The sequence below is a fragment of the Nannospalax galili genome, unplaced genomic scaffold (assembly GCF_000622305.1).
Source record: "Nannospalax galili isolate Female #2095 unplaced genomic scaffold, S.galili_v1.0 scaffold762, whole genome shotgun sequence".
Lineage (NCBI taxonomy): Eukaryota > Metazoa > Chordata > Mammalia > Rodentia > Spalacidae > Nannospalax > Nannospalax galili.
The window spans coordinates 2,961,435-2,977,398 of NW_008350126.1; the positions used below are offsets into that span (position 1 = coordinate 2,961,435).

At 48.2% G+C, this 15,964-nt stretch overlaps 1 protein-coding gene across 1 annotated transcript in view; it reads left to right on the forward strand.

Annotated features, from left to right (window-relative positions):
* The first annotated feature begins 2,600 nt into the window (after nucleotides 1-2,600).
* Ror2 (receptor tyrosine kinase like orphan receptor 2) overlaps nucleotides 2,601-15,964 on the forward strand; it is a 227,763-nt gene continuing 214,399 nt past the window's right edge. The window contains exon 1 of the mRNA XM_008847348.2: nucleotides 2,601-2,928. Coding sequence (XP_008845570.2) covers nucleotides 2,820-2,928 — 109 coding nt within the window. The 5' untranslated portion in view covers nucleotides 2,601-2,819. The remainder of the gene's footprint in view (nucleotides 2,929-15,964) is intronic.

The window sequence follows — 15,964 nt, forward strand, 5'->3', positions numbered from 1 at the left end:
GAGGACAACTTGTAGGAGTTGGTTTTCTTCCTCTTCTGTGGGGATTCCAGATAAAATTCAAGTTGTCAGGCTTGGTGGCAAGTGTGCTTACCCATCTTACCAGGCCATGACTTTATTTTATGTGGGTTCTGGAGATCAAACTCAGGTCCTTGTGCTTGCATGATAACTACTTTACAAACCAAATTATTTCTCCCACCCTGGATTCTTGACCCACAGAAATTATGTGAAATGATAGATATCTACTGTCTGACGCTCTTGGGTTTGGGGGTAATTTGTTCCACAGAGGTTGGCAACTAATACCAGTGGGAAGGAAAATACAATTCCACTTTGCCCTTGGCTCTAAGCCACACTAACTGTTGAGAAAGCTTGTGCTTTAACCTCTTCGGTTTTACTTGTTTATCCTTCAGTTGTGAATCAACAGGAGGGAGTGAGAGGTAAGGGAAGCAGGGTGGAGTTATTGATAGGGAAATCTGGGGGGAAAGAGAAACTGTGCAAAAAATGATTTTAAAAAAGCTTTAAGGAATTATATGTTCCATCACCCACATTTCTGACCTCAGCCTAGAAACTGTTGGCAATATGTTGCTATTGAACTGGTCAATGCCTGGGGATATGATTTTGTGGTAGAGCATTTGCTTAGCATGTGCAGGGCCGTGGGTACAATCCTAGCACCACAAAAAAGCCAAACACAACAAAAACAAGCGAAAAAAAAAAAACCTCTTGGATCAGGTTTGTGGGATGCAGTTATTTGAAAACAGCAGAAAGATAAGGGCATGCACGGTAAGGGTTTTTCCTGAAGGTCCTACAAGAACAAATGGTACAGCTACGGAGGCAGGGGTCTGGAGCCCAAGCTTCAAACTTACATCAAAAGTGTTCTGATGTCCCTCTGTGAGGGACAAAGGTGACAAACCTTTAGAAGTGACTGATTTTTCCAGGTGGGCCTCAAAGGACCCTTCTCTGCAGCCCTTGTCTGGTTTTCCCAGCCCTGTCTGGTTAGCATGGTAGCCTCTGTCTGGGCAGTGCAGATGGCTCAATGGGTAAAGTGCTGAGCAACTGTGAGGACCTGAATTGGGATCTTCAGCATCCAGGTAAAAGCTGCAACCTTGTGTGCATATGTAACTCCAGCACTGGGAGGTGGGGTGGAAGGGAAGTAGCAGGGACATGCTCATTCAGAGACTTGCTACTACTGACCAAGAAGTTACAGGTTCAGGTGAGATGCCCTGTTTTAAAATTGAGGTGGCAAGCAATAAAGACACTGGTCATTGACCTCTAGCCTCCACACCTCATGCAGGGGCAAGGGCTTGCACACACACACACACACACACACACACACACACATGAGCATTTAAATGCTTCAACCCTTAGACTTTGCCTTACTCTAAAAGGGTCTTTAAGAGCCCCAAAAAGGAAGGGAAAAAGATGCAAACCCTAATGACACCCTTGATTCAGCACCTGCAGGATGCCCTGGTTAGTGGCACGGGTGCTGGGGTGGTCTCCCAGAGGCAGGTTGCAGGGATGAGAACTGTGGAGATGTTCCAAACCCAGCAGAGGGAGGGACCAGGCCTGGTTCAGGCTCTCTGTGAGCAGACCACAGTTAGACTTCTATTCCTGCGTGTCAGAGGCTGTGGGGGTCACTTTCAGGGAAGCAAGCTCTGAAAGGTCTCCCTCCCTCACCCCAATTAACAGGGACTAGTGCTCCAGAAAAAACACTGATCAGTAATCAGTTAAATCGCACAAAACAAACAACCGAGAGGCAGGGGACTCCAAATCCTATCTCCGAGAGGAAAACAAAGAAAATTCCTTAGCAGGAAACAAGAGGCCTTCCAAATCCAGACCTTTGAATGTGCTAAGCAAATGCAAGAATAAAGTATGCTATTTGAATTATGTACAAAATGTCTTTTTATAAATGAAGCAAATTACTTTTGCATGTTCGGGGGCTCTGCAGAGACAAATAGCATTCTGCCTTTAATGGGTAAAGCGATACAATTTGCTTTCAACAGTAAACCCTAAGCTGAGGTGGCTTCAGATAGCATCGCGCTTCCGCCGGCTGCCTGCACATTGATCCACTTGAAGTTTGTGCGCGATTAGGAGGGCCTTGATTGTCCCCAACGGGCTTGGCAGGGCGCCCGTGGGGACGTGGCCAGTTATTTTCTTGAACATCTTTGCCAAGCCCTCGCCTCACCTCTTCCTTCTGCGCCTAGCCAGGGTTTCTGAGACCAGGTGACTAAGTTCCCTTTGTGGAGGTGAGTGAGGCTGGCTGCGTTGTGTCTCCTGGCATTTCTGATCAGTGACTTAGGTCTCTAGGTTTCCGGCCCCGCGACAGGGGTGGCAACGGTTTGGGGCACTCTGCGGGTGGATGTGCCCGAGGCTCCACCTTTGTGTCCCGGGGTCCGGAGGCATGGGCTGGAGGGCGGGCGCAGCTCCCTGGACTCGGGGGGCTGATCCGGCTCTGACTTCCCGCGTGCTCGGGTCGCCGCCCCCTAGTGGCTCCGGCAGAGGGCGCCGGCGCCGGCCTCTCTGCCCATCGGGGCGGGCGAGCCGGGGACCCTGCCTCCTGCGCGCCCGCCCGAGGTCCGCCCCCCGCGCTTGTCCCGGCGGCCGGGGGGACGCCGGAGCCCGCGTCCCGGAGCCTCCGAAGCCAGCCCGAGCCCTGGCTGCAGCTGAGCAGCGCATCGGGCCCGGGAGAAAGGGACGGCGGGGTGGTCCTCGAAGACCAGCTTGCAAAGCGCGGGGAGGAAGGAGCGGACGCGCGGCGGGCAGGGGCGGAGGCGCCCGGACCCGAAGCGCGAAGGCCTAGCGTGCAGCGGGGCTACCGGGTATCCATGGCCCACAGCATGGCCCGGGGCTGGGCGCGGCCGTCGTGCGCCTCTCTGTGCGCCCGAGCCGTCTGGGCGGCTGCCGCGTTTCTGCTCTGGACGCCCTGGACCTCAGGTAGGAGGCTGCGCGCGCTTGGAGCATCGCCTGGTTCTCCACCACTCGGCCTGAGCCGCCGCGCCGGCGCCGATGCTCCCGATCGAGGGGCGCCGGGCAGGGCCATGAGCCGCGCTTTCGGCGCCAGCTTGGGCCAGCGCACTCGGTCGCCTGGGGCTAGTTCCAATAAGCTGCGCCCTGGGGACCACTAAGTGTTTCCAGAGGCTGAGGTGGGCGGCGGTGGGGAGTCCCTTGCCCGTCCGCGGTGGCCGGGATCAGCATACACAGAAGTGCCCAGGGCGTCCCAAGACGTCCATCCTTCCTTCCGAGGTCACCTTTCCAGGCCACACGGACCCTTATGCTCCGCCTGCTCCTAGGGCAGAAGAGGCCCTGAGCTAGTCACTGCCCTGGCAGTGGGTGGGGGCCGCGTGATCGAAGGTCTTGGCTTTCCTTTTGTTGGTAGAGACGAAAGAGGTGTTGCGGGGCGGGGGGGTGGGGACGCTGGGGCAGTGGGGATAGCCGCTTCTTTGAGCCCCACTACTCAATGCCTCACGGCTGGAGGGAGAGGGTCCCCGGGTGGGGTTTCCTCGCCCGTTCCCTTAGCCCCTGGGGCCCTGCGCGTGCTCGGCCAGGGTGCACGACACTCCTCCGTGCAGAAGCGGTTTCTAGGGTGCTTGGACAGACTGGCCAGCGTTGGAGAGAGGAGGCGGCCCTGGCCCTAGCAGTTAAGACCCCGAAGCACCTAGTGGCCTCCGGGTCCCGGGCCAATTCTGTGTACCCTGCAGATGTGAGGAAGGGCCGGCGCGGCCTCCAGGCCCTGGAGGCTCTGGCTTGTCTGAAGTTTCAGTGAGATACGCCATACTCCCGCCGGGGCGTCTGAGCCCCTCACCGCCCCGCGTTCCCGCAGGCAGGTGAGAGTTAGGAAGCTGCGGTTGGCAGTGTGGGTGCCTGGCTCTTCCTGAGTCCTGCTGAGCCTTGTGGCTCTTGCATTGCTGCTGTCCTGGCCGACCCCAGGGAGGTGGGCGTTTGGGTTAAGCAGATGCTGATGGCGTCGAACGTTTCTGATTACTTGATTCGCATTTATACCTCTGTCCACGAAAGCATGAACCGCTGATTGCAGGATGAGACACGTACACCTCGTCTCAAGTTAATGTCATTACCTCATTGTCCCAGCATGATACCCCAAGTCTTCCTACCATCTGGACGGTCTTTTGAAATCTTGGGGGCCTTAAACAGATCGCCTCCACGGGCAGTTGCGGCTTTTGCTGGCAGCCACTCAGTGGTTTACTGCCTTGCAAAGTCTTAGCCTTGGAAAACAGCTTTGCAAACCCCACGGCCTGGGGGCGACTTTGATGCAGCTGGGGTGGGGGATGGGGTTTGCTCTGGGGTGGGGATGAAGCTGGGCGATGATGATGGATGATGCCTGGGTTGCTTAAAATCAAGGTTGTAACCAGAACTTGCCTTTCTGGTGTAGCATCTTGAGTACTGCACTCCGTGCAGAGAAAGGGTCTCATGAACAAAGCCATTTTAACTTTTGAACCTTATATGGAGGCAAATCTTCCTTGCTAGTGAAATATTTGTATTTCTACAGGGGAAGGAGTAGGGCAAGTTTATCTTCTTTAGGGATTGCTAGCCAAGGTGGGTGAAAATACAAAGAATATAATAATTCCCATTCAAAAGTGGGCATATGGTAGGAATGTGGGGGTTCCAGATCTCTTCTGCCGTCAAGAAGTGAGTTCCTTCAGTTGGAGAGTTTTATACCTGAAATGATTCGCTATTTCAGAAAACATGGAAAGGTTATTTTAAAAGGGTTTATATGTTCTTTCTCCATGTTTTTATAGGAAGATTCTGTTCTGTAGGGACACAAATACCTGATCTGGATGCTGAACTCCTTTGGGTAGGGAAAGCAGGAGTGATGAGTTTTAGGGTCTCCCTCCTCTCATTTTGACAGGGTAGTGCTTGCTTCTGGCCCAGGTCCCAGGAGTGATGGTCACAACAGCCAATGATATCAACCACTCTTCTAGAAGAAAAGAAATGAAAACGTCTTGTATAAAAAGAATGTGGAAACAGATTTTGTGTACATAGTGAAGGGACATGTTTTTCTTATTATGCCTGTGTATCGAGCCAGTAGAACGGTACATTTGAAATTTTTTAGCATTAAATAATGAGTTTAAGTTGAATGCTGGCACCCACTCGAGAAGACTCACCCTGAGAACATTGTGAACCCTGTGGGTCATGCACTGTCACAGAAGGGTTTCAGTCAGCTAGGCTGTTTTGAAAAAAATTTCCTATTGTAGTGCCTAAACTAAGTGCCTCATACTTAGTAGGCCCACATGCTACCACAGAGCTACCTCCCTACATCCCTATCTGGTGCCTGCACTTGATTGGGTTAACGAGTTATAATTAGAAAACCAACAAGAATTCTGCTTAATATTTTTTTCATGCAAAAAAATTAACGCTGGCTTCAAAACTTGTGTTTCTGGGGGAGCTTTGATGACAGTAGTCTGCAACTTTATGAGAATGCACAAATGATATTTCTATTTTTATTGTCAAACGTTGCTCCTATTGTTTACTCAGAGTTTAGCTGTAATTGGTGTCTGTGTGACTTACAGTGGCGAATCTCACTGGTTGCCCCTTTAAACATTTAGCCTAGACTTTGCCTCAGGGACTTTCAGGCTTGACAGAGCCTGTTCTTTATGTGGCCCTGTTTTGGGGGACTCTTTCTGAAGACAGGGGGATAGATATGCTGGGGTTAGAAGTAGTCTCCTCTGACTGGTAGGGAAGATGAATCCCCTTTAGAAAGATTTCTGCTGAGAATTGCCACTCCTTTAAAATGGGTTGTCAGGGGAGGCCAGAATATGAAGGTGCTAGGTGTAAAGCACTGGGATCCCTAAAGGGCAGGATGTGGCTAATCTGCCTAAGAGCTGGAAACTTGCAGATTCCTTGTGCATCTTTTCCTTGGAAAGTAATTCTAGGTTGTAGTTCATAGACCTGACACATGGCTATGAAGTATACCTGCTCAAAGGTTCATGAGCTGCCCCCTCAGGGTGACCCAGGCCTTCTGTTGTTTATCTGCTGGTTGCCTAGGGACCTGGAGGGGAAACAGTGGTAGACTCTTCTTTACCACCGGATGGTGACTTCAGGATTCACCTTGCTGGGGACTCCCCTGGGCTGGCTCTTCCCTGTGTGGGTCCCCAGGCTGTGACTGTTCCTTTTAAGAAAGTTTATTATTAGGCTGTTTACTTCTGGAGGAACTTTGCAGTGACCCTCCCCTAAATGGGGACCGCCCCCATCTCAAGTATGCAACCTTTCAAAGCAGAGCACCTTAGGCAGCTAGGGCTGTATGTTTCCTGGGAGTGTGTGGTTCCTAGTAATTTTGTCCACGGACTATTTATTGGGTGCAAAGTACTTGCTTTGGGCTCTTAGATTTCCAAACTCAGTGGGCAGTGGGGCATTCTTGCATTTTGGAGTAAAAATTGAAGTAACCAGAGGAACTGCAGCCCAGGAGTTATGGCGGCAGTCATCTGGGTTGTGTGCGGCCTCCTTTTCCTAGCATGTATTTATTTGGCTTTGTTGAGGAGCCTGCCAAGTTGGAAAGGAGGGAGGGACAGCTCTGCTTACATGTGCAGTGGTCATAAAAACTGTCTGGGATCTAATCTGTTTGAAATCATACAACAGAGTGGCCAAGGAGCCATTGGTTGGACAGTGTTGAAAATTTTCATAAAGCTTTTTCAGAAACAGAATTGTGTTGGTGTGGTTTGTTCCACTGATGAGATTTCTGGGTGGGGGGCGTTCTTTAAGTTCCAATTCTGAAACATCCCCTTCTCCCTATCAAAAAGCCAAAAGGGAAGGAAATAATTACAGAAAAATTTTGCCTAATTCCACCAAGTAGCTTGGCCTTTAGAAGGTCTTGGGCCCCAATGGGAAGTGTGTGCACATTTAATTGTGTTGTTATGAGTTTCAGTAAGCACTCTGCCACTTCTGAGATGTTATCAGGGGAGAATGTGGCTGCTGCCCACCCTGCAGGAGTGGGGGAGGGTTCCCGCCATCGCCACTACTTCCAGCCTAATGGCTTCCACACCCTCCTGCAGGGACAGTTAACAGGATGTGCAGTTGGAAAACAGAAACATTTTGGCTTGAGCTCATTGTAACTTAGACTGTGGAATATAGGATCTGTGAGGCACATGTGGTTATTTAAATTAAAATTATTTCAAATTAAAAAAATGAGATTCATTTCCTTTGCTGTACTGGCCTCATTTCCGGTGTCATTAGCCATGTATGGCTGGCTGGGATTTGGTGAAGGATTGCATTGACTCTATGGATCATGTTCAGTAATTTTAACTTCCTTACAATTTTGAGTCTTCAGCCCATAAACACAGATGTATTTAAATCATTAATTTCTTTTTTAATCATTAATTTCTTTCATGAATATTTCATAGTTTGCAGTGTTCAAGTTTTTTTTTTGTTTCCACAATAAAAGCAATGCCTAAATATTTTTCTTGGTGCTATTATAATTGAAATTGCTTTCTTAATTTCATTTTTTGTATTTTAAATTATGAATAAGTTTGTAGAAATTTTTTTTTTTTTTTTTTTTTTTTTTTTTTTTTTTAAAAAAAAAAAAAAAAAAAGAGTCTCCCTGTAGCCCCAGCTGTCCTGGAACTCACTATGTAGACAAGGCGGCCTTGAACTCACAGAGATCCACTTGCCTCTGCCTCCTGAGTGCTGGGATTAAAGGTGTGCGCCACCATGCCCAGCCTTATAGAAATTATTTTATACAAGCTGACTTGGGCTTTTTCTTGTCCCGTGAATTTTCAGTGTTTATTAATGTGAATAGTACTTAGTGGCTCATTCTTTCTTAGGAGATTGTGTTGTCTGCAAACAGATAATTGTACTTCCTTTCCAATTTGGATGTCTTTTGCTATTATTATTTTTCTTGTCTGATTGCTCAGTCGAGAATTTCTACTACCATGTTGAATAGAAATATGCCAAATGGACACCCTTGTTTTGTAACTGATCTCAGACGGAAAGTTTTCAGTTTTCGCCATTGAGCGTGTTCGCCTCTTCATTTTGTTCAGAGAGCTTCCTTCCTTTCTTAGTTCATTCTCATGTTTTTTGTATGCTTTGACTTTTACAACATGTGAAAGTTCTACATGTTCAAATAGGAACATTCATGTGAATGTTAGCCTGTGTTGCTTTGACTGTGTAACTTCAGCTGACAGGGAAAACCAAACAACACCTGCAAACAAATCTTGATAGTGGCTTGGCATTTTGTGTGAACTGGGATTGGGTGAATGAGACACATGCTTAGTAAGTTGGAACCAAGCTTCGTGCTGTGGAATGACTGGGGTACACATGTGCAGTGGGGGAAGGCAAGAGAAGATCTGGGGAATGGGCTGGAATCGAAGGTGTCAGGATGACTCATGTCTTCATATGTAGACCCGTAGTATGTGACCCACATCCATTCTTTGCATAACAGTTACATGAGCTCATTACCACTGAGAATCTCAGTACCCAGATCTTTGTTTCTGAACTCTGCTGCACATAAAGGAGCTGGAGTGTCTTGGTGCAAAGACTAAACATGTGACTGACTAGGAAGGTGCAAGCTGAGCCTGGGTCATGTTCTTATGGTAGAAAGTGTGTAGTGGTCTGAAGTGATGGATGTGTTGAGGACATACAGGGGTTAACCTGAAAGTCCTTTAGTGGCCAAACGTGGGACAATGAAACCTCGTCACAGTGAGTCAAGACAAGCATGGATCGTGCACTGAGAAAGTAGAAAACAGCAAATAAGAAACCCATGTCTAGTCTTGTAGGGCTGCCATTACAGAGTACCACAAAGTAGATGGAAGTTATCTTCCCATGGTTATCACAGAAATTTGCCTTCCCACAGTTCTGGAGGTAGAAGTCCAAAGTTAATAAGCTGTAAGCTCCACAATCCTTGGAAGCTGTGGGTAGAATCTTCTTTTGCCTCTTCTAGTACTTGGTGGCTCCTGGTGTCCTTGGCTTGTGGCCGTGTTTGACTTCCCCTATTCTGTCCTTATATGACTTTCTTCCCTGTGCCCTTTTCATGGCAGGGCATCATTATTAACTTAGGGTTCACCCTGAATGTAGGATGAGTTCATCTGAAGTTCCTTATCACTGCCAGGAAGACTTCTCAGATTAGGTCACATCTGAATTCTGAGTGTACATGAATTTTGAGAGAACACTTAACTTACTCTAATACATAAATCAATGGGAGAGGTGGGGAAGCAAGGCACTTTTACAGAGCAAGATGCCTGTAGTTAATGATTGTGTGGATTGGCTTCAGTGGGGCTATCAGTAAGTCCTGAGTCTAGGTAATGGGCTGAGTCTAAGTGATGGGCTCAGTGAGTACTGAGTCTAGGTAGTGGGTCCTGAGTGTAAGTGATGGGCTCACTGAGTCTAGGTGGTAGGCTGAGTTAGGACTGAGTCAAAGCGATGACTGAGTACTGAGTCTAAGTATTGACCGAGTATTGAATCTAAGTGATGGGCTGAGCAGGAAATGTGTGTTCTCAGGAGCTCCATTTTTCCTTACCTGCAGGGGGACAACAGATAACTAGACCAGAGACCACAGACTTTACCTTAGCTAGGTAACCCAGGTTCATGACCTAATTTGAATAGATCGACAAGGGTCTTTCTGGTAAACATACTTTACTGAGGCCACATCCCAGCTGGGGACAAGAACCTGAATCTGGTGATAAGCCAGGATTAGTACATCCACTGGGAGGGCCATATTGGGAAGCAACTCTCTGCATTGTTAACTGTCAGTGCTGTGAGAGGCAGAACAGCTTAGCCAGGGACTGTTTTAAGGGACACTGCAGGGATGGTGAGACAGCTGTGCTGAGGTAAAGGAAGGGCTGTCATGGATATTTCTGGAACTCTTGATGAAGCCAGAGGGTGGGGGAAATTATTTAAAGTGCCTTCTAAGTCAGCTTTCCTGAACTTGTTAGCTGTGTGGACTCAGGTAGAAAATCATCTCTTAGGAATTCATGCTGACCTGTTAAAGAATAAAGCTAAATAGTGAGCTTGTGAGTATGGAGAGAGGGTGAGGCCCATAGGGTAAGATGTGGGAAATTAGTGAATCTGAGTATAGATGTATATTTAAGCATTGTGTGTGTGTGTGTGTGTGTGTGTGTGTGTGTATGTATGTATGTATGTGCACACTAGTATAGGTGCACTCAGAGGCCAGAAGAGGGTCTCCTGGAACTGGAGTTACAGATGGCTGTGAGCTGCCTGATGTGGGTACTGGGAACCAAACTTGAGTCCTTTGCAAGAGCAGTGCATGCTCAATTGTTGGGCCATTTCTCTAGCATTTCACACCAGTTCTTGCAACTTCTCTGTCTCTTTGAAATTAATCTGAAAATGAAGAATTAAAAAATGTTCAGTGACAGGAATATATAACCGTAATCATGTGACAAACAATGGAGCTAGTTAGCACATTCTTTTCTTTTTTCTTCTGTTTTTTGGAGATGTGGTCTCCCTGTAGCCCCAGCTGTTCTGGAACTCACTATGTAGACCAGGCTGGCCTCAAACTCACAAGATCCACCTGCCTCTGCCTCCTGAGTGCTGGTATTAAAGGTGTGTGCCATCACATCTGTCTAGCACATTCTTTTAGAGAAACTCAGTTGTGATTTTATTGGAAATGATGTCACAGTGACTGGGAAGGGACAGTATCTAGGTACTCTGAGGCAAGAGAGTGTTTTCACTAAAGGGACCGACCAAAAAATTTTCAGTCTTAAATCTTTTTAGTAGTTTTCCAGAAATTAATCTCTTTTCCCCTTTAAGTTTTTATTACAGAAAAATGCTGACTTACTTAAAATCAGACTACTATAGTTAGGGACTGCTGGGGGAAGAAGATGCTCTAGGGATGCAGCTTTTGAGAGTCATCACCCACGCTGGGTTGGCTTTTCTGGATGCAGATGCCTTTGAGTCACCCTTGCTTCTATAAGCAACTCCAGTAAACTCACCGGCTCGCTAGGCTAGGTGGATGGGATCCTTTCTTTGGTCTGTCATACAACAGTGCTCCACATCCTGACGGGGATTCCAGTTAGCTTGGTGGCTTTGAGTTCCAGAAAGTGCTGCTTTTTACCTTCATATGAGAGGGGATGGGGGGTAGGGGAGGTGGGGTGGGTGTGGGATATGGCTATGAGTGTGGGGGTGGGGATGGGGCTGAGTCCTATGCACTGAGCTCAGGAATCCTGTCTTGGAAGAATTGAAGCGGCTCTCACTTCTTTGTGTGAATAAGAGTATAGGATGGCCCTGAAGTCAGCCTAAGTAGAGTGTATTTGCTTCTTTTTGGCTCGTCCACACCCTTCCATCCAGAGTCCTCTTTTGGTGGGTGCTCCGGGGAAGTGCTTGGCAGAACACCTTGGAATGGGCCATTACCCACCATCCGCGGAGCTGTAAGTTTATTTGCATCTTTGCAGTACTGGGTGGGGGTGGAAATCAGTGCCTCCCATATGCTGCCCCACTGCTCTTCTGCTGTCTCTATTTTTTGAGTCCTGGGTTCATTAAAACAAACATGGTATTAAAATGGAGAAAGGCAGACTGGAAAGCCTGCTTAGTAGCTTCTCTTACAGAGGTTCAGTTCCTAGCACCCACATAGTGGCTAACAACTGTCCCTAACTCCAGTTCGGGGTGGGGGGCGGGACCTGACCCCTTCTTCTGGCCTCTGTAGGCATTGTGTGCACTTGGTGCACTTACACACATAAAAATAAAGTGGAGAAAGGAGAGAGGAAGACATCTTTGCTTTTCAGTGTGTAGCAGTCTTCTCTCCCTCCACCACCTCCACTCCCACTGCCACCACCAGATTCATTTTCTGCTTGAGTGTGAAGCCTTTGTGTCACATCTGAAAATTCAGACTAGAAGTTGTTTACAGCAATGAGGGCAGATGAAAGAAGCTCCATGAAAAACTCATCAGGTGTGCTGGAGTGCTGGTCAGTGGTAGAGCCAGGCTTTGAGTTCCCTCCCCAGCCAAGAGGCGGAAGTCCTAAGATCCAGGAGAGAAGATAATTGCTCCGGTGAAGAAGGGAGGCTGGGGTGTAGCTCGGTGGAAGAAGAAGCCTTGCCCAGCAACTGTGAGGAGCTGAGTTTGAGGCTCCTGCACAATGAAAATAAAATGAACAAATCTACAACTAGGTAGTCTGCGGAAGAACAAAAGCAAAAGGCCATTAGTTTAAAGAATGAGATCATCAAGACAGTACAAGCTGGCATATATTATCCTATGCGCGTGACTCCTCCCCCTGGCTGAAGTCAGAGTGAGTAATAAGGAGCAGGTAATCAACATGTGGGGAGTGTGGCAGTGTGTGGTGCAACTTGCCACTCTCAGGGCTGGTTGGCGCTGCCTGTTAGCATTTAAGGTGCACATACTCTGTGGTCTACTAAACCATGGGCAAGTGATGCTATTCATTGGAGCCTTTTCGTACTAAAACTAGAACATCTGCATGTCTTCTAAGTGTTGTACCTCATCCACAGGACCCCAAGAAGACCACCAAGGACCCAACACACCAAAATGCAAAAGCAAGGTTTATGGTTTATTCGGGCTTAAGCTCGGGCTCTCAGACCTTACCAACTTAACAGATCCATGCTGAGAGCCCGGAGTAAGAGAGGGTGGAGCCTTTTATAGGTTTTAGGCAAAGAGAGGAGGGGGATACTGAAGTTACATCTTGGTTGGTTCAAGGAGCCCGCACGCACCAACATAATTTTAAACTGATTGGATGTATAGGATGCAGCCTTGGAGGTTCCTTATTGGTGGTGCTATTCTCAGGGCTGTGGAATGTGCTGACTGTTATCTGTGGGGCCAGGAGTCTCCGTGTTTACCTTATAGGGCAGTTTCATGCCCTGGCTTGCTTAATCTATAGTTTCCTGGAGTGGGGGGTAGTAGGTGGGGTCAGGGCATGACAGGGCATGTCTAGGCATGTCTAAAGCAGCAGCCAAGCATTTTACAGAAGCTAAAAGAGCAATTAGTGGGGGTCTGGAGGGATTGGGGGTTAGCAGGTGAATGAAGAGGGTCTCAGGGTCCCACATTCCCCCCTTGTCTTGTAACTGGCGAACCCAGTCATGGGGTTCTGGCTGGCCAGCTCACAGGTATCTCAGGGGCTCGTGCTAAGGGGCATATGGGGATTCATGTTACTTGCAGGAAAGGTGCCATCAGCAGATAAGCAGTTCAGTGTCAACAACAGACAGGTTAGCAGGAAGGGTCTCGTCGGATGCGGAGCTTGAATGGATTCGAAGGGTGTGGGGATGCCTTCCAGGTGTCTCCCTTGTAATCCTCTGGGACTGCAAATGGGTTGGCAGGTTTTGCGTGGGAGTAGTTGTACTGAATGTATTAGGAATTTATTAGGAATTTAGAAATCAGAAATTAAAGATGAATATTAACTCTGTAAACTCTGAAACCAAACTGAACATTGCTGTGACACTGTGTGAAATAGATAAGTAGATAAGAAGCTAAGTTGTAACCCAGCAACCAAACAGAACCTATGTGAGTTGAGTGTCTGTGGGTTGGTGAGAAGTGACCACAGGTTGTGAGCCATATCTCAAGAAAACACTGAAGTTTACTGACGTAAGTCAGAAGGACTTCAGCCAGAAAAGAAATATATAAAATCTGGCAGCTAAAAAGATTCTTTTGATGCTTGGCTACATGAGACTCTGAATCCGTGGGCCTCATCCCAGCACATCGCCCAAAACCTGAGATCTCTGCCTGAAGCTCTGCCCGAGACCAGACTGGAGCCTTGCCTGAGACCTAATCGAGGACCTCAGCCTGAGAGCCAGAGACTGACGGGAGGCTGCCACGCAGAACCTGCAAGAGACAGCTCCTCAGCCGGGAGAGTGCACTGATCACGGCGGACTAGAGAACCTCTCCACATGGAGTGCCTGAAGGCTTAACCTCTGGAAGGTACTCCAAGAGACTTTGGGACTCTTAACTGCTAGAGGACCGGGTTTCCCTTTGAGTGTTTGTATTGATGTGTGTTTGTTATGCTTTGACCTAGTAAACGCATAATGCAATCAAACAGTCATGTGTGAGAATCTCTTCTGTCCGTTGCGCCTGTCCTAAGCTCTCCCGAGAAGCAGTGACACATTTTGGATGTCACACTCAAGCCAGTGGCTTGAGACACATTCAGGACAGTTACTATCAAGTGACTGCTCCCATTCAGGACAGTAGTGCACCCAAGTCACGATGCTGTCCAATTTGAGTGTGGTGGAAGTTGTCAAGAGGATCACGAAGGGGCCCTTCCATCTTGGCTCGAGATTTTTCCATTGGTGTCTGTGGATGAAGGCCCAGTCGCCTGGTTTAAACCTGTGGGGTTGCGGGGGAACAGCAGCTTCATATATGGCTCTGAGTTGCGGTCAGACCCATTAGTGGGTTAGCTGCAACCATTAGAGTGAGTCCAGTAGGTTCTGGTCTCCCAAGGTTGATACTAGGTCAGCTTGGAGGCTAGGTATCATAGGAGGTGGGTTTCCATACATGATTTCAAAGGGTGTCAAACCCATCTGGTATGGAGTGTTCCTTACTCTAAAAAGGGCAAAGGGGAGGAGAGCCACCCAGTCTGTGCCAGTCTCTAAAGCTAATTTAGTTAAGGTCTCTTTTAGGGTTCTATTCATTCTCTCGACTTGTCCTGAACTTTGGGGCCTGTACACACAATGCAGTTTCCAATCAGCCCCCAGTGCAGTGGCTATTCCCTGGCTTACCTGAGAGAGGAAGGCTGGCCCATTGTCTGATCCGATTGTAGTTGGGAAACCATACCTGGGCAAGGTCTCTTCGATTAGCTTCTTGGCTACCACATGAGCCGTCTCATGCTTGGTTGGGTAGGCCTCAGTCCATCCAGAGAAGGTGTCTATGAATGCTAGTAAATATATCCAAATTTTCCCTGTTTGATCTCAGTGAAATCAGTCTCCCAATACGTACCCGGTTGTGTCCCTCTGCTCCAGGATCCTGGGTTAGCATGGGATGGAGCTGAGTTGGTTAATTGGCAGGCATGACAATGCCTAACAATTTTTTCAATGGCTTGATTTCCTCCCTGAATTTTAACTTTGGCCCTTCTTAGTAAGTCTTGCATTCTTCAGGTGCCCATGTGTGATGCTTGATGTATTTTCTTGAGCAATCTTACGCCTAAATTCTGAGGTAGGGTGCCCATGTGTGATGCTTGATGTATTTTCTTGAGCAATCTTATGCATAAATTCTGAAGTAGGATAGTTTTTCCATCCATTGTCCTCCACCAGCCCTCTAGGCATTGTGTCATAGGGAGAGAGTGTATCCAGGCTAAGTCCTCAGGGCTATAGTGGGGAGTTTTAGGCAGTTCCCTTGCTCTGGGATCAACAAGAATGGGCAGGATCCTGGAGGTCAGGGCTATTTCTTTAGCTGTCCTGTCATCCAGATTATTTCCCTTCTGGGTGGGGTTGTTTCCTTTTTGGTGACCCAGGCAGTGGATTATGGCTAGTTTTGTTGGGCCCCAGAGGGCTTGCAGGAGGTCTAAGTTCTCTTGTTTATTTTTAATAGTCTTTCCCTCTGCAGTAAGGAGGCCCCTCTCTTGATAGATGGCCCCATGGATATGGGCAGTGGCAAATGCATATCTGCTATCTGTGTAGATGTAGAGTCTCTTTCCTTTACCCATCTTTAACTGCTTCCATCTGTGTACCAGGTTTCTTTGGCGTCAGGTAAGGGAACATTCTTCAGGTCAGGTTGGATGCAATGCACCTGTGCCAGAATTTCAGTGCAGTCATGGAGTGGGTCCCTGAGATCGGGATCTGGCAACAGCGTGGCTGGGATCAGGGCCATTGGTCCCTGGAAGGTGATCCTGGGTGGATTTAGGAGCAGAGCCTGATAATGAGTTAATCGGGCATTGCTCAACCATCGATCGGGTGCTCAACCATGCACCCCTTCGAGGGCATGAGGGGTTGCCACAAGCAGGTCCTGTCCCAGGGTTAACTTGTTAGCATCCATAACCAGCAGGGCCACTGCTGCTATAATTAGCAGGCAGGGGGGCCATCCAGCTGCTACAGGGTCTAATTTCTTTGATAGGTATGCAATAGGTCTCTTCCAGGG